The following is a 24031-nucleotide window of genomic DNA, read 5'->3' on the forward strand; positions in this document are numbered from 1 at the left end:
CTAAAGATGTCACCGGTTGCCTTTACAGTGCTGTATATCCAACTGAAGATGTGTTGGCAAGAAGAACGGGGGAGAGGATAAAATCTCAAGGTTGTTAAGAAGCTTTGCACATGGTAATTTGTGTGTTGATTTGAAGGGTCTTAAATGTTGCCTACAACTTTGTATTTATAGTGGCTGTATTTTGATTACGCCACGTTGTTCCTCCCATGCTGACTATTTTTCAAATGTAAACCCATTAGATGGCGATGCTTTTTCCAACCAAAACTTTGTTTCCCGAGTTGTATGCACATATACATCCATGCAATTTTGTAAAGAATTGCAATTCAATTACAATTCTTACACCCACCCATCATCTGGTCGCTCATCTCCTCCAACGCATGCATCATAATCCTGTGCATGCACGAAGCCAAATAATATTTCATGATGAAACCACGTGCTTGATAACAAGAAGTCACGTGGGCTTGTCTCTGCCTTAGATGTTGCATGCATGCATATCTCCATGCAATCTTCATTAATTAAAATGAAAAATCACAAACCAACTCAATTTGATCGTGAATCAATCCAATCATCACATGCTGCATGCTTCTCAAACCAGATATGATTAGTTCAATCTCTTATCCAAGCGAAAAGGGAATGCCTTTGTAGACTTTCACAATTCTCGCACCATGTTAATCCCATTTAATCCATCATGGTCTCCTCAGACTCAAAAAAGATCTTTGTCAAGATAATTACCATGATTAAAATTAATAGTAATATATCAAGAAAAATCTGTTTAGTTTTGGAGTCATCCAATGGTTTCAATGCAATAGGCTAATAATGTAAAATCAGGTCCAAACATTACCCCCTAATTTCCTTGAGCTTTGGCTCATAAGCCGAATGGTTAAAGAAATTACTCGTCAATGCCCAGCAAAATGCCACTGATTCGCCGGAAAAATCTAGCTCGGCAATAATCTGGATCGGACCTTCTAGTGGAAATGTTGATGACTTGGTGTGCTGTCAAATAATGACAGCTGCACAAGAAGAGTACCTTGAACTAGGACTAGGGGTATCTCACTGAAGGAACTCCAACTACACCTACACAAATGCGCCCCCCAGTTTCCTTGAGCTAATTTTCCCTTATAGACGTAACCGAACTTCCTTTCGAATCAGCCCGTCGAGCTCGGCAAATACAAATCATGATTTTCAGACTATAGGAACGCACCTAGCCCAAATCGTGACAAACTAACTTCGGCCAACAAAACACCCCACAATGCTTTTCGCCGAGCTCGCTAAATTTTCTTTTATTCGGCCAAATCTCTATTGTGGGGATCCCAGCGGAATTGCAAAAACACCACTAGACCACGTGGTCTTGTTGAATTAGAAAAGCAGCAAGGCATCAATTGTTCTTCTTCAGCGAGGCTTAAAAATGAATAAGCCTCATGCCTAGTTCAGCGACTTCCACTTAGTATCTGTTATTGACAAAAGCATGGTATTTTCTCGGTCGAGGCGTACATAGGACAAAAAATATTGTCGAGTTCATCGAACACCCATCAAGTCAACGAACACACATCAAGCTTTTCATTCGTCTTCTTTTTGAGGTGGTGCGTCAAAAACAATAGTCACCGAGTGATCTCTGTTTTTTTATTGATGACCAACCATTTTGGCTAGCCTTTTACTGTAGATATGCAATGCTATGGAAAAGGCCCCATGATTTTACCATGATAACTTGTGCCGAGCACCAGCTCATGCTCGGCCAAAAAAAAAACATTCGTCCTATATTATCTAGTGCATGGCTCAGTTGAGACTCTATCGCCGAGTTCAGCAAGTACATGTCATAAAAATGTCGATTATGACAACAAATTTTCTTTGTTGAAAATGGTCATCGGTACGTAGACAACAGAAGTTAGCTAAACGGCCAAGAATTGATCAGAACAAGCTTTCAAATGTTCAAAAAAAAGTTGGCACATTGTCTCGGCCATCTTCTTCATCCAGTCGAAAAAGAAAGGGAAATAAAGCCCAGGAAGAAAAACCAATCTTTTGGTATAATAAAATCACCACTATACCACTAACATCTTCCTGATTCTAAATCTGTTGGAACTTGGACCTTTCATTCCCCACATTCTGACCATACAATGGGAATCATTTGAATGCCACCAAATGACTTTTTCCTTGCAAAAATGGCACCATATAGATATTCATTTTCATGGCACCATCGAAAGTACAATGCACATAGCAAGCTAGCAGTGTCTACCCCTTATTTTCTTGGCATCGGCTCATATAGTCGAATGGTTAAGAAAATAATGTATTCATTATATATATATATATATATTGGCAAACGAAAATAAAAGTGGCCAATCCATGAGAAGGAGGAGGCCAACGGTGCTTTATTTCGAGCTGAGATATTTTGATATCAACATTTTCTATTTGATTTTGATCTAAGCCGAATAAAGAATCATCTCTAAATACTTTTGTCTTGGCAAAATTTTTTTATTTTTGGCTGTCGAATGTATTGAAAAATTAATCTTCCGGTGCATAATTATTTCACCAATTTCGACTTTTAACTCAAGCAACTTAGCCGAATGAGATTTAGATTTCTCCATATCGGCCTTATCACCAATAATCATATCAATTGGCGTAGTTTTTTGGGCTAGGCCTATGTCTCGACCTTGTTCGTCATTGGAGTATTCCTTTGATGAATCATTTTATGAGTCAATTTTTGTATTTTGCTCAGAAACTTGAACTTTTTCTTCTAGGCCTACCAAACTTTCAGTCTCAACCAAAAAACTAGGTGGCCTATCTTTTTCTTCAGCCAAATTAACAATTTTCTTAGGTTGATGTTTGATTGCGGCCGAAGCGGAAAATTGCCCCCCGGTCTTTTGAACCAACCATTCTTCAAATGGAATCGATTTGAACCTAAGACCAAAAGGCGTTTTCTTATCGAGCCACTCATAAAATCGAGCTCCGAGTAATTAATAAGCTAACTACGTCATTCGGTTGTGTATGGGGCGTGCTAACTCCTCGGCCGAGGAGTAAATATGTTGACGTGGCATTGGGCGCGCTGCTAACTTCTTGATCTTGCGACTGCGGCCGAGGAAGGAACACATCTCGACCTTTGAGTTCTAAAGCTTGAAGACAAGGCTGCTAGTTCTGCGAAGTTCGATTTCAAATTCGGCTTTCAGTGTGCCGAATGTAGTAACCTGGTAACACCTCACTTTGCCGGGAAGGCTGACGAGATGACCTCTACCAATAAGGACTTGGAAACCCTTATTAACCGAGACTTGGATAAATAACCAGTCGGTCTCAAAGCAGTGCTATCTATCCAAATTGAAGATGTCACCGGTTGCCTTCACAGTGCTGTCTATCCAACTGAAGATGTGTTGGCAAGAAGAAGGGGGGAGAGGATAAAATCTCAAGGTTGTTAAGAAGCTTTGCGCATGGTAATTTGTGTGTTGATTTGAAGGGTCTTAAATGTTGCCTACGACTTTGTATTTATAGTGGCTGTATTTTGATTACGCCACGTTGTTCCTCCTATGCTGACTATTTTTCAAATGTAAACCCATTGGATGGCGATGCTTTTTCCAACCAAAACTCTGTTTCCCAAGTTGTATGCACATATACATCCATGCAATTTTGTAAAGAATTGCAATTCAATTACAATTCTTACCCCCACCCATCATCTGGTCGCTCATCTCCTCCAAAGCATGGATCATTATCTTGTGCATGCACGAAGCCAAATAATATTTCACGATGAAGCCCAGTTCATCACAGACTGGGCAAAAGTTATCAAGGGCAAAATCAAAAACAATGTACCTTATGCACGTTGCCCAACTTTATTGGGTTGGTTTTCTGTTTGAGTTTTGCTTAACCATTAAATAAAGTTATATGAGTTATATATATATATATATAAAAAGATTTAAATATTGGAGGCCCTTATCATTAAGAGAAAAGAGAGGGGTGGACAAGAGGAGAGATGAGAGAGAGAGAGAGAGAAAGAAAGAGAGAGAGGGGGGCCAAGAAGAGGAGCGAGGGAGAGAAAAGAAAAAGACACTCTTATTGGGATAGTTTTATTGGATTTTGTCCTCATCATTAAATAAATTTATTAGGAAGCTTTTGGTTAAAATTCAAAATTTTAAACCATTTTCATTTTTTTAAATTATTTGGGTGTTGGAAACGGTTCACAAACCGTCTTTTATTGTTAGATCAAATCCAATGGTTGGGGTTAAAACCTAAATTTTTAGCCGAGGAAATTTAGGTTTTAACCCAAAAATGGTTTTTCTCCTCCAATACTCTTGACTTAAAATTTTAGCTCGATGTTATTAAAGAATGAATTGGGGATAATTTTGTTTTTCAATAACTTTTTGAAAATTAAAATTTATGTAGATTATCAATCTTACAACAATTACTAATACAAATGTTTTACCCCATTTGATTCGTTTGGAATAGGAAAAAATAGTTTGGAAGTGGGTAGAAAGAAAAATTGGAAGAATTGTATGAGGAAGGTGAATTTTTTGGATGTTTGAACAAATACATAGGTATTTATAGAGTTTTTTGCTGAATTTTGATTTAAATAATTTTTTTAATTGTTTTAGTTGTTGAATTTTATTTTGTGCCATTAGACATTTCGTTTTTTACTATAAGATTTGATTTGGAGGCCAACAAAGCTGTCAAAGGTGGGTCCCACCGGCCGCAGCTCTGTCACATGTGGAACTTAGGGCGCGTCTGTGCACCAAGCGTGCATTTTCTCCTTGTGCGTGAACGCAAAATGGTGGGCTAGAAATATAGAGGTTTGGCCTATTGTTTGGGCTAAATATGCCCAAATTTTAGGTTGTATCCCAAAACTTGTTTTAGGTCCAGTGATTGGAGATGATTTGGGTAGGTTTAACACCTAATTTTAAGTTTTAACCCAATTATTAGAATTGATTTTAGTGGTGGCTATTTATCATTAGGAGATTGCTTCTCATCGTCTGCAATCCAAGGAGACATAGCCTATACCTACACTACACACATAATATTTGACAGTAAAATGAACAAAGCTTACGCACAAAACATACGTAGAAAAACCAGACCTTGGTTGCCACTTTCCACCGAGTCAGCTTCTTAGTCTTCTGTCTCATGGTCGTCAAGAAGATGAAAAATTTAAGTGAAAAAAATGTGGAAATAAGGATATTATTAATTAATCAAGTTGAACATTCAGATTGTATTTACGTCTCAAATAATAAAATTGTTGGAAGTTTAGAAGACGAACTTTCCCCACCTGCTACATAAGACTCAACCAAAGATCTTTTACGTGTGCGAACTTTTAAGGGTCTTCCAGTATTTTTATTGTCTGGGTATATATAATTTCAATTTCTCACCAAATCATCAACCACGTAAAGTTGATACATATAAATGAGGAGGCTACAACAAGGATTAAGCTTAGAGTATTTAGTTTTGCTTTTAATACCAATAGTTTCGTTGAACAAAGACAAACGAAATTGTTGATTCCATAGAAGAATTTCTTTATTAACCTAACCTTAGTTGACAAAATTAAAATAGTTCTCTCTCATAATTTTTGAATGTCCCTGCATTACCAAAGGTGGTGGCAGTGACAGTTTTATTTTTTCGGTTAATTTAAGATTTTTTTGATGTGAAATTCGTAGTTGTTAGTATAGTGTGATGTGTTAATCTATTGAATATCGTTATACATATATATATATATGTATGTATTAAAAAAGACATTGATTGTGCTTGTGCTTGTAGAATTCAAAACTCTAAAAATTCCAATTTCCAGTACTGACTTTTGCAATTGTATGGGGCATCATATGTCGAATTAGTAAATCTATTGGCATATGATTGTTGGAAATTTTTTGATAGCTTAATTAATTAACAAACTAATAACGAATTTGAGTATGACCTGAGGATTAAAATAAGGTTGACCGTATCTGTTATGTGACCATTTATGTCTACTACCACATAATACAACCCCTTCCAGAAAATTTGTTTAATTTCTGGGATTTTAATCGGTCAAAGATGGAATGTACGCGTAGTGGTTGAGGGTTTCATCGAAAGGTCAGCTGCGATGGATGGGTTCGAAGCAATACAGCGGCGACATGATCATAAGATGTTGTCAACTTATTGAAAAGTCTTGGAAATTGATAGAGCTCCCTCTCCAAGAAACAAATACCAATTCATTGTTACTTAATACACTGAAACAAGACTAATGTTATTCATACCATATTTTTATGTCACATTTTCATATCACCTTAAGTGGCATTTGATGTGGACAACCACATCATTTGAAAATTTTACAAAACCCAAAGAAATGAAGGAGAAAGACTCATCGTATACCACAATCATCATTTAATTAACTAGTTTTTCTTAATTATTAGTTTATGAAGTAATGAACTAAATTTAAAAATATGATTAATTCAAATGATGTGGCTGTCCACATCAAATGTCACATAAGGTGGTATGAAAATATGGTACAAAAACATGGTATGAATAGCACTACTCCTGAAACAAACTTTATAGTTGGAGTAAACTGCCGATCTCTCCCCTAAACTTTCATTTAGTTTTTGATTCCCCCCTAAACTTGGAAAATTAAGGACTTAAATTAATTTTTTTGGCCAATTTCCCCCTACTATTAGTTTTCCATAGATTTCATCCAAATTAACGTTAATTCTTATTACGTGCACACCACGTGACTCTCCTTTGAGGACAAAAGTGTCACTTCGCTAGACCTTCATACACAAAAGCTATAGAATCACACAGATTTGCATAGGGTGACATTCTAGAAATCTAAGGTTTTCAATTATTTTAAAAATTAAAGCAACCGAACTACCCTACCCTCACATGTTGTGCGCATGCTTCCATTTAACAAAAATTTAGATGGAATTAATGAAAAACTAACATCAAGGAAAAATTGACCAAAAAAATTAGTTTAAGTCCTTAATTTTTCAATTAATTATTTCCTCATGCTTGCATTACTTTCTCTGTTTTCTATCTCTTGTTTTATTATTTCATACTCCAAATATACAATATATCCCATATCATGTTGGTTTATTAAAAAAAAAAAAAAAAAAAAAAAACCCCCGTTTCTAAAATGAAAAAAACAACACCAAAAAGTTATATATATGTTGTTACTCTCTAAATTCTATTATGGATTAATACCAATCTTGAAAAAATGAGATATTTCATGCCAACGTGATCATTGGGGATTAAGATGTTCCAATTGTGAAAATGAGCTCAACAAATTAACAAATTCAATCCCTGCCACATCAGTGATAGTAACGTATCATTCAATCCAGTTGATAGAATGGGATAAGGAATGAAGGTAAAGAGCGAAATAACAGTAGAGGAATAAGAAATAAATTTTGTATAGAGTACTCAGGGACTTAGCTAAATGCAAATAGGTATTTGCATTCAGCGACCTTACTTGATGTACAAGCCGGATAGAAATCAGTTAATAGAATGGGATGAGTATTGAAGGTAAAGAGCAAGATAATAGTATAGGAATAAGAAATAAATTTTGTATAGAGTACTCGGGACTTAGCTAAATGCAATAAATTTAATGACCATACTTGATGTACACGCATTTCCGGATAGAAATTAGTAATAAACCTTTTCATTTCATAAGCACTGAGAAATCATCCTAAATTAAATAGAAGAAAAAACTATATACTTACACAAATGGCACACGACCTTGCCCACTTTATCGAGAAGATGTAGTCTTACAAGGTTTACATTGAGAAATATTCAACTTAAAGTTCGTCAGCCTGTAAAGTGTAATTTGGACACGGTCAAAATGATGTTATTCAACATGGTTGGTTTACTTGAAGAACCAAGTTTCCGCCTTGTGTTCATATCTTTATGCTAGCATTCTCTGACGAGTCACCAATTTAATCAAACTGTTAACCGCGTCTGTGATACTAAAGTCATTTTGTATGTCGGTATGTTTAACATTTCAAAGTCCTTGACAAAACAAATGCAAATTTATTGGATAATTTTCCACGCAATTGTGGAAATAATGGGCCGGTTAGCAACTACTTTCCAAATGCCTATATAAACATAGCATATATCGACCTCTAAGATATCACAAGAGTAATACAATATTCCACAACAATAGACAATTCTCAAACTTCTCATTTCCCCTTTGAGCTAGCTCTTTTAATTTGTTCCCCATATGGCACGCTTAGCCTTTGTGCTAGCTTGTGCTCTAGCTCTATTGGCTTCCTCAGTAGCCTCTGGTGCAATTGTTGAGCATTCTTTTAATGTAAGTCTTGCCTCAATTTTGGGTAGCTCATTAATGTTTTTAGAATGGCTAAAAATGCATTATAACGTTTAAAAATACTTTTGATTCAATTTGACCTAAAAAATGAAAGTATTTTTGGGTCATAGAAGCAGTTTTAGAGACAATTTCAAACGAGCCATTTGGCAACCTTATTTTATCATGCATATTTCCTCACCAATTATTTGAATGTTTCCTTTGAATAATAGAAGTCATGATATTTTTATTTTTTTCTATTGTTTTCAGGTGAACAACCTGACTGTTAGCCGACTATGTCAGAATCAATCAATTACTGTAGTAAATGGAAGTTATCCAGGACCAGCCATATATGCACGAGATGGAGACACACTTATTGTCCACGTTTTAAACCAATCGCCCTATAACATTAGTATTCACTGGTAAATACCAATTATCCAAAAATCATTTAACAACCCCCAAGGGGAATTTTGAGTTATGTTTTGCTCAGGTTGTATAGTTTCTGTCTTAATGCAGGCATGGAATCTTTCAACTTCTAAGTCCATGGGCGGATGGACCTGTATATGTAACTCAATGCCCTATACGCCCCGGACAAAGTTATACTTACAAATTTAATATCACCGGACAAGAAGGCACCCTTTGGTGGCATGCCCACATTTCGTGGCTCCGCGCAACCGTCCACGGAGCGCTCATAATCCACCCAAAAGTTGGTCGATCCTTCCCCTTCCCCAAGCCCGCCAAAGAAGTTCCCATCTTATTAGGTAAGGATTAAACTATACCATTCAACTTACTTAACGTTAATCGTAATACGCACTTTAAATTTTAATTTTGATGACTAGCTAATTATATGTTAACTGTTCGATGGAATTGTAGGAGAGTGGTACAATGGCAATGTGGTCGACATTGAGGAAGAGGGCCTATCTAAAGGAATTGCTCCTAACATTTCAAATGCTTACACCATCAATGGACTTCCTGGCGATCTCTACGACTGCTCTCAAAATCGTACGTGACCATGCATGCAAGCATGCATACACGTAAATTTATGAATATAGTTTATGTGTTATTTTTGCATGATGAATATTAACAAAGTGACATCAAATTATCAGAAACATATCAACTAAGTGTGGTGAGAGGAAAGACCTACTTGCTACGCCTAATCAATGCTGGACTCAATACCCAACTCTTCTTCAAGATAGCCAATCACAAGATGACAGTTGTCGCCATCGACGCCACCTACACCACTCCTTATGTTACCGACGTGGTGATAACCGGACCCGGTCAGACCACCGACGTTCTTGTTAAATTCAATCAACCTATTGGATCTTATTACATGGCCGCCACTCCGTACGCTAGCGCTAGTGACACCATCGACTTTGATAACTCGACCACCAGAGGCATCATCGTCTACAAGAGCTCCAATTCATCAACACCCATTATGCCCTTAATGCCCAACCCTCACGACACGCCATTGGCCCACAAGTTCCTCACGAATCTCACCAGCCTCGCCGGAGGACCCCAATGGGTTCCAGTCCCACTCAAGGTGGACGAGCACATGTTCGTGACAATCGGCGTCAACTTGGAGATGTGTCCAGAAAACGCCACATGCCAGGGCCTATTCAATAACCGAATGTCCGCAAGCATGAGCAACGAGTCATTCGTGCTCCCAAGCAATACATCCATGCTGGAAGCACAGTTTCACAATGTGAGCGGGGTTTACACCAGAGACTTTCCTAACGAGCCTCTAATCAAATTTGACTACACGGACACAAACATCAGTCTCGACCTATCGTTGATATACGCACCAAAATCAACCAAGGTCAAGACGTTGAAGTTCAATTCAACGGTGGAGATGGTGCTTCAGAACACAGCATTTTTGGCCATCGAGAACCACCCGATGCATCTCCACGGCTTCAATTTCCACGTGTTGGCACAAGGGTTTGGAAATTACGACCCGATTAATGACCCCAAAAAATTTAACTTCGTTAATCCGCAAATACGTAACACAATTGGTGTGCCAGTCGGAGGATGGGCTGTGATCAGGTTTCAAGCAAATAATCCTGGTTAGTTTTCTTAATCTACTCATTAATTAATTTTCTTTGTATTTTAATGTATTATAAACATTTCATTTCTGATTATTTGTTTTAAACTCTTGTTTCAGGTATATGGTACATGCACTGTCATTTGGACGTTCATCTACCATGGGGACTGGGAATGGCTTTTGAGGTTGAAAATGGACCGACACCAGAATCTACTTTGCCTCCACCACCACTTGATTTGCCTAAATGTTAGAAGGTGTTCAGAAGAGACCTCAAAATATTCTTTCATTTTGTATTGTTTAAATTAACTTACTTTCATTCGTTTGGTTACAAATAAATAACTTTGTAATAAAAGTAGTCACAAATGTATTGTGTAAGTTGGTCATCATTATTTGACTAAAATCGTAAAAAATTATTTAATTACAAATTTTTTTTTTTTTTTTTACTCAAAGATTGATTTTACTAGATTTCTATGAGAATTGTTTACATCTCCCACCAAAATATTGAATATAAAATCCGTACCAATACAATCCTAAGAACGGTTTCCCACATGCTTAGAAACTAAGGATGCTACAGCATGCGCAGCGTGATAGCTTTTGTTGAGGGAGTACTTGAATGCAATAGACTGCAAAGATTTTGGGCAAGGCTCCAAACATCATGAATCAAACCTTCCAACATTGCATCTGTTTGAGTGGAAATTTAATGATTGGGCTTAGTAGGAGTGAAGGTCCAGGAACACAAAAGCCAAAAGGAAACTGGGCTCGGATAAGTCGATAGTCCAGAAAGAATTTAAAGGCATAGGCCATATGCCTATGTGAGGAAACCATACTCTACCCTTTGTAGTCATAGATACCCCATAGAAAGCCATCTTTTTGTCAATTTTAGAAGCTCTGCTACCTTCCCCTAGTATTGTAGTATCGAATCCCTTTAGGAACCCCTATTTATATTTCATTTTCCAGAGTCTACAAGTTGAATCTTGCCCGACAAGGTTATAATATTGCCCAAGTCTCTTTTGTTTGTGTTCATATAGATTAGATGTGTTGTTTAATGCATATTACTTTGTGTTTTTAATCGTTTCAAATGATCTTCATCCAAAGTTATGGTTAATCTGGCTAAGTTAATCAATCTTGTTTCTTTAGTGTTAACTGTAATCAAAGGAATGGTTGAAAGGGCTTTGAACTCCCATTATTTGAACATATGATATTATGAGTTAAAAGTCCTTGTTTACAAGGCAAGAAAAAAACTTTATACAGACTCAACTCATCTGTGACAATCCATTGATAATCAAGAAGTCTAAATAACTTGTGGCGCAAGTAATCAACTCAATTCATAACTAAACAACAATTTGCTATACAAAGATAACAGTGGCATGCTCATATCCTTGTTAGTTTTTATTGTGAGTCTCAAGGCCTAACAAATACCCCACAAAGGCATCATTCAAACTAACTGCAAACTCATCTTGTAGCACACCAAGCAGCAAACCTTGCACGACAGGCAAGAACCCCGGGGAGTTATGTAAGGGACAGATCCAGCCCGAACAGCATCTGTATCCATCTCCTTGTTAAGCATCTGCAAAACCTTCGCATCTGTTTCAATCTCAGAGGGTTGAATGCCTCTCACGACACATTCCTGCAGCGCTGCCCCAAATGCAGTGGTCTCCGCCTGCTGCATCTTGAAAGTATAGGTCCCCAGCACCGCCAATAAAGTGCAGAATGCCAGCAAACTTAGGTCTTTGACTTTTGATTCCAGGCTGCATCACAATTCACTTTTAACGTCCCAAACTTAGGTCTTTCTCATCTCTTGATCTTGCCCGCTAACTTCAGCTCAGCAGCTTCTGTTTTAGTTACCCGCGCCTCATTCAGGTTCTTAAGAGCCTCCCTGTATTCCATTATCCTTTCTTTACATATTTCCATCGCTTCAAGCGGTGACTTGAGGATTCCTTGAAATACCATTTCATTTCATTTCATTTTCAGATTCTCCAAAGTCCAAAGATAATCTCCTGCAAAATTTCCTTGTGTTTACTTGATTGAAGGTTGCTGCAAAGCTGATTCCAGCAAGCGATGAAATCGCAGCCATCCAATGTGGATAAGTCGCGTTGCAGAGGGTTGCAGAACCAAAAAGCTCGACTAAAATCACACTGGAATAATAGGCGAGTCTCAGTTTCAGTCGGATTCCTGCAAAGAGCACAACTATTATCTACGTTCGTGAGCCTTCTTCGGAGGTTATTTCTCACAGCAAGAGAATAATTGGAGCATCTCTACCGAAAAAATTTTAGTTTTGCCTGGTACCCTCATTTGCCAAAGTTGCTTCCAAGTCTGGCACTTCAAATCCCCGTTGCTGCTGCATCCAATTCCCTTTTTTCCTAGTCTTATCGGAATGATCACCATTTTTGGTGTAATGCCAAATTACTCTATCTTCGCATCCAGTACTACTGATGGGTAGACCAAGTATCAATTCTGCCTCGTCTTTTTTAAAACAGCGCTGGAACAAATCAATCTTCCAAGCACACAAATTCCAATCAATTAACTCATGCACCATCGTTAGCACCAGAGGACGTGGCAACCTGATTTTTCACAAGGGGTGTGCTATCCACACACCCATTTTTACTTCTCACACATCCCTTGTTAATTTATGTCCGTTGATCTTCTTCATTTCATCCAATCTGACAGCCAAAAATTAGAAAGATGTGTGAGAAGTAAAAAGGGGTGTGTGGATATCACACCCCTTTCACAAAATGACCTGATAGTTTTTGTTTATTTAATTACGTTATTTCTGATCTCTTTTTCTTCCAATAAAAATAAAGTATTTATGACTAGGCTAGTAATTTTATTTTTTATGAGTAAGTGGAATGTCTCGTGTTTGACTCACATAAATGACAATAACATTTAATATTTGTGTGTGTATGTGTGTTTTTTTTCCGTCAAAATATAATATTTGACAAAACATGCCTCTTCTTAGACCTACTCCAACCCTTAGAGTAAAACTCAAATTTTATGTTATAAACATATCCCAACTTGCTCCAACCCTTGGGGTAAATATGAGTTTTAACGCATAACTCATTTCTGGGGCAATTTTAGGGCAGGATTCCCCTCTAGGTTAGTAAGGCTGGCCCACCATATATGTGTATTATTTTTAATTTTATACTTATAAATTCATTAAATCCAACGGTTAAAATCTACTATAGTCAAATCCAACGGTATAAAAGAAAAATCTAACGCTCCAAATTTAAATCCAACAGCTAAAGTAATTAAAATCTTAAATACTTTTAAGTTTAAATGTTCATAAAATTAAATTATGATAGTCTACATAATTTTTTTTTAAAGTTACTTTAAGAATTTAACTCAAAGAATTTAGATTTTAATAATCTCAAACTAAAAATTTAACCCAAAATAGTTTAGATTTTAATCTAATAATTGGAGATGAACTTAGAATGAATTATCCCCACTGGAATATCATTTTTTGGAAAGGAAAAAAAAGTCATATATGAACATCATTTGGATTTCTCTCTAGGCTGTATTCCCTTTTTGAGAAGCAGTAAATGTTCTGAAACTCTGAATCGTATTGAGCCCCTAAATCCAGATTCCAGGCTTCTGCACTATCAGAGATTTGGGCTGCCCATCACAACAGCCTCCACATAATAGTTCCTATTATAAAAATGTAGAAAATCTTGAGTTTAAAAACTTATAAACGAACAGCCGTTAATAATATTTATGAGAATTGCATTCCCTCTAATCTTCTTTTAATAAATCCTGACTTTATCCTATGTATAACACGCTAACAAACATGAGCGTGACTACGTACAATTATTATTCTAACTGACAATATAATTTGATTTTACAAGCATTAACCATTTCTCCTGTATGTGAGTAAGTTGTGTCCTTATTGCCCAAGTTGACTTCGAAATGAGTCATGGCATATTGTTATGATTGCCTTGATCACATTGCTGGGTCGATTTCCATTTGTGGGGTGGACTTACTCACCTCTCTAATAACAATGATGAGAAACAGCGATTCAAATAACATTATTAGTTCAAATGTGCGCCTTTTTTTACCTCATCTACTCCAAAAAAAATAAGACTGGCATACGTGTAATTATTCGAAACAGAAGTTTGGCGGCAGTCTAGTATTACGGATTACGCTTCAACTAATGTGGCAAATCTCCTCCAAAATTCATTGCCACTATCATTCATGCATGGCTATAAAGGGGCCACGGGCAAATTCGTTTAAAAAAAAATTATGTACAACAATTACTGATACAAACTTTTTTACCCATCTGATTTCGTATGGAATAGAAAAAAATAGTTTTGAAAGTGGCTAGAAAGAAAAATTGGAAGAATTGTATGAGGAAAGTGAATTTGTTTGGATGTTTAAACAAATTCATAGGTATTTATAGAGTTTTTAGATGAATTTTGATTTAAATAATATTTTTTTAATTGTTTTAACCGTTGGATTTAATTTTGGGCCATGAGATCTTTTTTTTTTTTTTACTGTTAGATTTGATCATATTTGATCTCAGTTGTTGGATTCAATGTTTTTGTCATGTGAGGCATTGAATGAAAATTAGCCATCATGGGAGGATTTGGGTGGCCAACAAAGCTGTTAGCGGTGGGTCCTACTTGCTCCAACTTTGTCATGTATAGGACATGGGGCATGTCAGTGCGCCAAGCGCGCATTTTTTTCTTGTGCATGAACACACAATCGTGGGTCAAAAAAATAGATTTGCCCTATTTTTTGGGCTAAATTTGCCCAAATTTTAGGTTCCCCAAAATTTGTTTTAGACTCAATGATTGGAGATGGTTTGGCTAGATTTAATAACTAAAATATTTTAACCCAATCATTAGAATTGGTTCTAGGGGCCACAAGCTATATATCATTAGGAGATTGCTTCTCATCATCTACAATCCAAGGAGAAATACGTAATAACTGTAATAACAAACTAGGACATGTGTTAACTGTGTATTAGTCCACTTGTATTGATTGTATTGGTTGTATGGTAACTTACTTGATAAGCTAAGTAATAGCAAGCTTTATATATGCTTGTATGTAATAAATGAGTCAATTAACAACAATTCCAAACTTTCTTCTCACTATCTTTCTCCATCTAGCTTTCACTACTGTTCTTCGAATTACCTAAGTTCATTCAATCTTTCTGCAAAAATCTCAGACAGTTAACATGGTACCCAGAGCTAGTTCTTCCTTTGTGGAATTACTTTGTTCGTGAATTCTTCTACTTCACGATTTGCTGTTATTCATGGAGACAATTTGAGATCTACGGTGAAATTTTTTGGGGATTTAGGGTTTTTCTGATTATTTCAGCTTTTTGTTCTATGTTCTTCATTGCTTTGCTCAATAATTTCAGCTGCTCAGGTTATTTCTTTCCATCATCTGTTTAATTGAATGAATCTTGAAGGCCAAATGCCATAGTTCTGAAATTGATTTGGGATATGCTTGAAGGCCGATCCATAGCTCTAAATCTTGGATATTTTATGTGAATTGTTGATCAAAATTGTTACTTCTGTGTGTTGCATATATTGAAGGCCTATTGCCATTACTTCTATGTAAATTGGTTTTGTTCAAGTTCTTTGGATTCTTTTCGTTTCTTGATAGCATTACAAGATGACTATTCTTACTGTGAAGATTGAGAGTATTTTGGGGATGTTAACCATGAAGTTTAATGATACGAATTACTCTAAATGATCTTTTCAATTCAAGGTTGTTCTTAGGGGTTACAAGGTTTGTTATCACTTTGATGGTACATTTGTTTGTCCACCTAAGTTTGTGATTAATATTGAGGTTGAAGTTACTCGGGAAATCACTTATGCGTTTCAAGAATGGAAAACAGTGGATCTAGCTCTTCTTAATTTGTTAATAACCACCTTGTCTGATGATGCTATTGAACATGTGTTTGGTTGCAACTGCTAGTAAGGCCTAATTAATTCTTGAAGATCGATATGCCACTGTTTCAAAGTTTAGAATCAATATGCTTAAGACAGAATTTCAAACACTTCAAAAGGGCATAGATAGTATTGATAAGTTCTTGTCTAGACTCAAATCCATCAGAGACCAATTAATTGCTGCTGGAGAAATTGTCTCTAAGAATGATTTAATCATTGATGCTTTAGCAGGTCGTCCAAGAGAGTATGCTATTATCAGGACAATTATCTTGGCCAGAGAGAACACAATTTCTTTGAAAGAATTTTGAGCTCAACTTTTGAATACTGAAAGGGACATTGAAACTACGAAACACACTATTTCCATTTCTATGGCTGCATTGTATGTTCAAGGTTCATCTTCACAGGCTTCACAAAATTTTTCTACTCAAGGAGCTTCTTTCTCAAATACTCCATCTCATGCTAATATTCCATCAGCTACAATTGGTATTATTGCTCTTGGTTCGTATTATCCACCCAATGTGCCATAAGTTCCTCCAGTTCCATATAATCTCCCACCTCTACCTTACAATGCTCTTCCTTCCCCACCTATATCATTCCCATATAATGCTCCTGGATATGGATATGGTTTTATTGGTTCTACTAATTCATCCAATCCTCAGTCACAGAATTCAATGTCTTCTTCTCAATCATATTTTCAGCAAAGACCTTACTATGGTGGTTCACAAAGAAACAATGAGGGTTATAGATTCAATAAAGGCAGAGGAAATAATGGAGGATATAAGCAAGGAAGATGGCTTGGTAATACTGATTCTCGATTTAACATGTAGCCTGAGTGTCAGATTTGTCAATGAAGAGGACATACTTCTCCAAATTGTTTCCACAAAAATTCAGCACCAAGTCCTAATTTTATAGAATGTCAAATATGTGGTAAACGCGGCCACATTGTTTTGCAATGTTATCACAGGGGCAATTGTGCTTATCAAGGGAATGGTCCACCTCCTACTCTTCAATCTAAGTTTGCTTATCCATAACCTGCAAACAATTAATTTCCAATTGCTTCACCTCAACAATCTTTTCAAGGACAACCTAGTTCCAGTTCTTAAATGCATGTCATGGCTGCTCATACTATAGCTCATTATCCCACATAAGATGCTTGGATTGTAGATACTAGAGCTTCTCACCATATGACTCCAGGTGTTCATAGCTTGAATTAAGTCACTTATTTTGAAGGCAGTGATAAAATCAAAATAAGCAATGGTCAAGGTTTGCCTATTAAGCATGTTGGATATGTAATGCTTACTACACCAACACATTCTCTTAAACTAAATCAAGTTCTTCATGTTCCTCATCTTGCTGAAGATTTATTGTCTATTAAACAACTTTGTAAAGACAATAAGTGTTGGTTTATTTGTGATGACCCTTTATTCTTTGTGTAGGACAATGTAAAAATTGAGATACTGTATCAAGGCAGAAGTAGGCATAATGAGTTGTTTCAAATTCTTGTTTTCAAGTCTATACAACCTACAGTGCAGCAAGTTCAATCTTCTACTTATCTTGGGTAATTAATAAAGTCTACTTTATGGCATCAAAGACTCAAGCACCCAACTAATGAAGTCTTATCTATTATATTGAGGAAGTCTCAGATAGATACTCTGGTAGATGATAAATGTACAATGTGTTTAACATGTATTCAGGGGAAGATGCCCGAATTACCCTTTCCTCAAGAGTCTTCTAGATGTTTAATACCCTTTGAAAGGGTCCATTTTGATATTTAAGGTCCATCTCCAATGAAATCCATTAAATGATGTAGGTATTATGTAACCTTCGTGGATGATTGTACTCGTTTTGTATGGATCTTTCCTTTATGAAATAAATCATATTTGTTTTACATCTTTGTCAAGTTCTACAATTTCATTTCAGTTCATTTTAATGCTTCTATTAAGTATTTGCAATCTGATGGAGGAGGTGAATACACTAGTAAATAGTTTGAGGATTTTTTAAGTTCAAAAATTGTCCTTATACTCCTCAACAAAATGGATTTATTGAAAGGAGAAATAGACACATCATTGAAATTGTTATTACACTGCTCTCTTTTGTTGGTTTGTCTTAGGATTTTTGGTTATAAGTCTATGCTCATGTTGTTTATTTGATTAATATAATTCCTTGCAAATCTTTGCATATGGACTCACCATTTTTTGCCTTATATCATAAACCTCCACTGTTGCAACATCTCAGAGTTTTTGGCACTGCTGTTTTCCTTATATCAAGCCATATAACAGTAACAAGCTTCAGCCTAGATCAGTCTTACGTGTGTTTTTGGGATATTCAGTTGGTTATAAGGGTATTATATGTTACATTATTCAATCAAAGAAGTTGATATTGTCTCGACATGTTGTCCATGATGAAAGCTTGTTTCCTGCAAAGATTACATATGCAATATCTCATTGTGCTCATATTTCTCAAGATTCCAAATTTGCTGCTCTCATAGTGGTTACTCTACCAGTACTCAACAATCTAAATAGGATTAGTTTTTCTGGTACTCCATCTAGTACATCAGTGTCTACTTCTTCATCACAAGTGTCTACAATCATTAGTAGATCCCATTATTACTTAACCATCATCAGCAACACTTACAGATATTACTTCCCTTTGATCCTTTTGCTATGCCCTCTGATATTACTTCTGAGCCTCCTACTTCTTCAACCCAAACTAAATTGAAAACAAGTGCTATATCAAGACAAGATTACTCAACCTATTTGGCAACTTCTTTAGAATCATCTTCTTTACAAATTGCTTCCAATGAGTACAGTTTTTCTAGTTATACATATTTAGCTGATGTGATTGATGTAGAGGAACCTAAAACATTCAGGAGTGCTTTTACAAATCCATTATAGCAAAAGGCCATGCAAGAAGAATTTGATGCTCTTAAATCTCAGGGCACTTGGGTATTGGTTTCTAATCCTTCTCACTAATCTATAGTAGGGTGTAAATGGGTTTATAAAATAAAATGAAATTTTGATGGTAGTATTTCTAGATACAAAGATCCACTAGTGGCACATGGCTTTATTTAAGAGCAAGGAATTGATTATTCTGAGACCTTTAGTCTAGTGGTGATGCATTCTACTGTTAGGTTAATTTTGGCTATTACTGTAATGCCGCAGAAATTTTTATTTCCAAAACTAATTATGGTAATAGGCCACATTAAACTCGTGTTTATTTACTACCATTAATCACAATTTCTTTAATAAATTCTTAATTCCTCACAAATTTTATAGTAAATTTATTTAACAAAAACATAAGGTCCATCCTTAAACTAAACACTCAATCTCTTTTCTTCTTTCCAATTTTCTATAAAGATTAGTCTTGGTTATTTTATGGTTGCATCTAACCTTCTCGTTAGACTGCCTACGTACCCTACGAAGGGATCAAGCCAATCGTAGTTCACATTCATTCTTTTATCCATTTTCGAAAATATTGTAGTAATGGAAATATTCAACATTAGCTTTCACAATTGAATCACCTCAAATGGGTATCAATTAAGGATGTAAAATATCAAAATTTGCATGAAAATGCAGGATCGGCCCACTGGCCACATTCCATCGCAGGTGGCGATTTTCGGTGAATGGAAACCCAATTTTCCGACGAGCTCCAAAAATTACCAAATTTTACAAGCAAGAAAAGTTCAATGAGATGAACAACTTTCATATTTGGGCCAAAGTCCATTTCAACCAAGAAACACCTAAAATCGCCCTCGATCGCCGGAAACCCTTGATTTGGGTGTTCTTGATTCGACTCCAAAAAAACTCCACTGCCCCCCCCCCCCAAACTTGTTTGGACCTTGTTCCTTGGTGGTGGTGATCGAAGGAAATTGTTTCAGAATTGAAGGATCGACGGCAAGAACCCCCACACCCACCGCTGCAGTTTTCCCCGATTCAATCCAATTTCATCAGTTTTTCGGGTGGAAATGGGAGAGAGAACAACTAGGTTCAAAGTAAGGATCATTTTGGCACCGGTCCCATCGTCAACGGTGACTGGAATCGGAAGATAAGGATGGGTTAGGTCGGCGGGTCGAAGGAGGTCCGGGTTCTCCTCCTTCTCTCCTCCCTCATTTCCCTCTTTTCTTCTTCTCCTATTGGTTCCTTTCTTTCCTCTCTCCTCCTCTGATTGCCTAATCCCTCTCCCTTCTTCTCCTTTTCTTTTCTCTTCCTCCATCCATCTCTCACTTTTCTCTCCTCAACTCAGCATCCAGCCATACACGTGGCATTTTCCCACTGCTCCAAAATTGTTGGAGCCTTCTAGATTGGGTTACATTTACAAAAATGTCCTTGACTTTAAATGTTAATAACTCCTTCGTTATAGCTCTGATTCACAAATAGTTTTCTCCCACGCTTTCGTAGAGTTGAGCTCTATCCAATTATATCAAAAAATACGATAAAATATATAAGGATAAAATATCCTCATAAAATTACATTTAGTCAACTAAGGGCATTTTCGTCTTTTCCACTTATTGATAATTTTTAGACGTAAATTATAATAAATCCCAGAAACAAAATTCTAAAATTTCTCTACTCAATTTTCATAACCATAAATCTATTTATTCTCGATTTACTCCACATATTCATATATTTTACAATTTTCAAGGTATTACACTTACTACCTCTTGTAAATGGCCTCTATGACAGTTAGCCATTAAAAATGCCTTATTGCATGGTGATTTGCAAGAAGATGTTTATATGCATCAACTTCAAGGCTTTGTCGATTCCCAATATCCAACACATGTTTGTAGATTGGTTAAGTTCTTGTATGGACTAAAATAAGCTCCTCAAGCATGGCATTCAAAGTTCACTGGTGTTTTACTTGGTATTGGTTTCATCGTTTCTCAATTTGATGCTAGTTTGTTTGTCAAGTATGATCATACACATGTTATGATTCTATTGTTATATGTTGATGATATAATCATCACTCGCTCAGATGCATCTCAGGTTCAAATTGTCATCACTACTCTTGGCAAATTGTTTGAATTAAAGGATATGGGCAAATTGACTTATTTTTTTGGGCTTTCATATTCAATATAAGGAGAATGGTGATATGTTTATTAACCAGACAAAGTATGCAACAGATTTGTTAAAGAAAAATAGGTATGGATACCTCCAAACCTGGACCAACTCCAGCCAAACCACATTCTCAGTTACTTGTTACAGAAGGAATAACTCCATTTCCATATGCAACTTTATACAGAAGCTTAGTGGGGGCTCTTCAATGCCTCACTTTTACTAGGCCGTATATTTCACATTCAATTGGTGTAGTATGTCAATATATGAGTCAGCCTACTAATGCACATTTCTTTTTTGTCAAGAGAATTTTGCGATACATCAAAAAGACCTTACATTGTGGTTTGACTTAAAAATCAGGTTCTTCTTCTCTTTTGTCAGCTTATTCAAACTCTAATTAGGCTGCTGACATTAACACCAAAAGATCCATCATTGGTTATGTTGTATTTTTAGGCTGAAATTCAGTTTCATGGCAATCCAAAAAGCAGTCATCTGTGTCTCGTAGTTCTACTAGGGCAGAGTATAAATTCCTTGCTCACTATGTTGTTGATATATGTTGGCTTCGATCACTTTTGAGAGATTTACATGTTTATCTTCCTTCTCCTCCAATTTTGCATTGTGATAATCCTCCACGCTTGCACTTAGTACAAATCCAGTGTTCCATTCTTGGATTAAACATCTTGATACAAATTTTCATTTTGTTAGAGAGAATGTTCAAAAGGGAGATCTTTGTGGTGCAATACATTCCTATTAAGGAGCAAGTAGCTGATATCTTCACCAAGGGTCTTCACAATCCTGTGTTTGTTCAACATTGCTACAATCTTTACCTTGATACCTCGGTTAAGATTGAGGGGGAGTAATAACTGTAATAACAAACTAGGACATGTGTCAACTGTGTATTAGTCCACTTGTATTGATTGTATTGGTTGTGGTAGCTGACTTGATAAGCTAAGTAATAGCAAGTTGTATATATGCTTGTATGTAATAACTAAGTCGGTTAATAAGAATTTCAAATTTTCTTCTCACTGTCTTTCTCTCTAGCTTTCATTGTTGTTCTTCGAATTACCTAATGTTCATTCAATTTTTCTGCAAGAATCTCAAACAGTTAACAATACGTAGCCTCCTCAAAATGTGCGGGAGGCCGGGCCAGCGCCACGCGCAGCCTATACCTTCACATATAATATTTGTATTTTACTAATATTTGATAGTAAAATGCACAGAGCTTCCGCGCAAAACATACATAGAAAAACAAGATCTTGGTTGCCACTTTCCACCGAGCCAACTTCTTAATCTTCTTTCTCATAGTCGTCAAGAAGAAAAAAAAAATTAAGTGAAAAAAATGTGGAATGATAATCACGTTGAACATGCAGATTTTATTTATTCTCTCTTAAATAATAAAATTGTTGGAAGTTTAGAAGATTAACTTTCCCCAACTACTATATAAGACTTTCATCAAAGATCTTTTACGTGTGAATTTTTAGAGGTCTTCTAGTATGTTTGTTGTCTGGATATATATAATTTTAGTTTCTCACCAATCATCGACCACGTAAAGTTGATATATATAAATGGGAAGGCGACAACAGGGATTGGATATATTAAATACTTTTGCTTTTGATACCAAAATTTTCGTTGAACAACGACAAACGAAATCGTTGATTCCATACAGGAATTTCTTTATTAGCCTTAACTCTAGTTGACCAAATCAAAGTAGTACTCTCTCATAATTTTTTAATGTCCCTGCATTGTCAAAGGTGGTGGCTTTGACGGTTTGGTGTTATGAGTTAATTTAGAGACAGTTGTTTAGGTTAGGTTCGTTAGGAGCTTAATTAAGACACTAATAACAAATTTGAATATGACATGAGGATTAAAATAAGGCTGGCGGTATCTGTGATGTGACCATTTATGTCTGCCACCACAGAATACAACCCCTTGCCCAGAAATTTTGTTTTATTTCTGGGATTTTTTAGTCGGTCAAAAATGGTAATGTACGCGTAGTGGTTTAGGGTTTCATGGAATGGTCAGCTGCGATAGGTGGGATTCGAAGCAACAGCGGCGAAATGATCATAAGATCTTGTCAACTTATTGAAACAAAGTTATATCAGCATATCTGTAAAATAATTAAATATTTCCACATGCATGCATTACTTTCTCTGTTAGTGCTCCAAATATATATCCCATATCATATTGGTTTATAAAAAACAAAACTCATCATGTATATGTAATTAACTAAACAATATAGTATCCCACCTCCCACGTTATAAAAAGAAAAAAATTGACTAAATTATTATCTAAACTATATAATAATAGAATTCTCTTTTTAATTTTCTATCACAACAAAACAGTTAAAGGCAGCAAGGTAATTTCACAAAACAAAATTTTATTTTTTTTATTTAAGCATAGCCTACAAATAATTTTAATATCTCTAATTTTTAAAAATTAAAATTCTCTCACTCTCTCCCCACTCCTACACGTTCGCTCTCTCTATCTAAGATCTCCTTCAATTTTAAAAACAAAAATAAAACCTTTCACACGCTTAAGCGTACCATCACTCAGAAAAATATAACAAGACCAAATCCCAATATGCGTTGGTGGCCTAATAGATTCAGTAAACTATGCATGGGTCGCTTAAAGCAAAAATGCAATGGTGTGAATGCATTTTTTTTTTCCAATAAGGTGTGAATGCATAAATAAACGTACACTATCATGTTTCATTTTCTTTGCCGGCCATTAAATATTTTGCAATTTGCAAATAAGTGTGAAAAAATTACTTTTAATAAAATATAGGATAGGCAGATTTTAATTTTCGTAAAGTTTAGGGGTGAGTTCGTTT

At 36.0% G+C, this 24031-nt stretch overlaps 1 protein-coding gene across 1 annotated transcript; it reads left to right on the top strand.

Annotated features, from left to right (window-relative positions):
* The first annotated feature begins 8067 nt into the window (after window positions 1-8067).
* Window positions 8068-11210, top strand: LOC137722916 (laccase-7-like). The gene is made up of 6 exons (XM_068462035.1): window positions 8068-8230; window positions 8492-8643; window positions 8738-8982; window positions 9095-9223; window positions 9328-10281; window positions 10380-11210. The coding sequence occupies exons 1-6, from the start codon at window positions 8141-8143 to the stop codon at window positions 10508-10510; spliced, it is 1701 nt and encodes a 566-aa protein (XP_068318136.1). The 5' UTR covers window positions 8068-8140; the 3' UTR covers window positions 10511-11210.
* The last annotated feature ends 12821 nt before the right edge of the window (window positions 11211-24031 follow it).

Source organism: Pyrus communis, chromosome 17, assembly GCF_963583255.1.
Source record: "Pyrus communis chromosome 17, drPyrComm1.1, whole genome shotgun sequence".
Lineage (NCBI taxonomy): Eukaryota > Viridiplantae > Streptophyta > Magnoliopsida > Rosales > Rosaceae > Pyrus > Pyrus communis.

What these genes read in the sequence shown, in the direction of transcription:
- LOC137722916 (XM_068462035.1), top strand. Translation starts at nt 8,141, where the DNA reads ATGGCACGCTTAGCCTTTGTGCTAGCTTGTGCTCTAGCTCTATTGGCT. An exon ending in TTGTTGAGCATTCTTTTAAT is followed by an intron (nt 8,231 to 8,491) that starts GTAAGTCTTGCC and finishes TATTGTTTTCAG; the next exon opens with GTGAACAACCTGACTGTTAG. An exon ending in AGAAGTTCCCATCTTATTAG is followed by an intron (nt 8,983 to 9,094) that starts GTAAGGATTAAA and finishes ATGGAATTGTAG; the next exon opens with GAGAGTGGTACAATGGCAAT.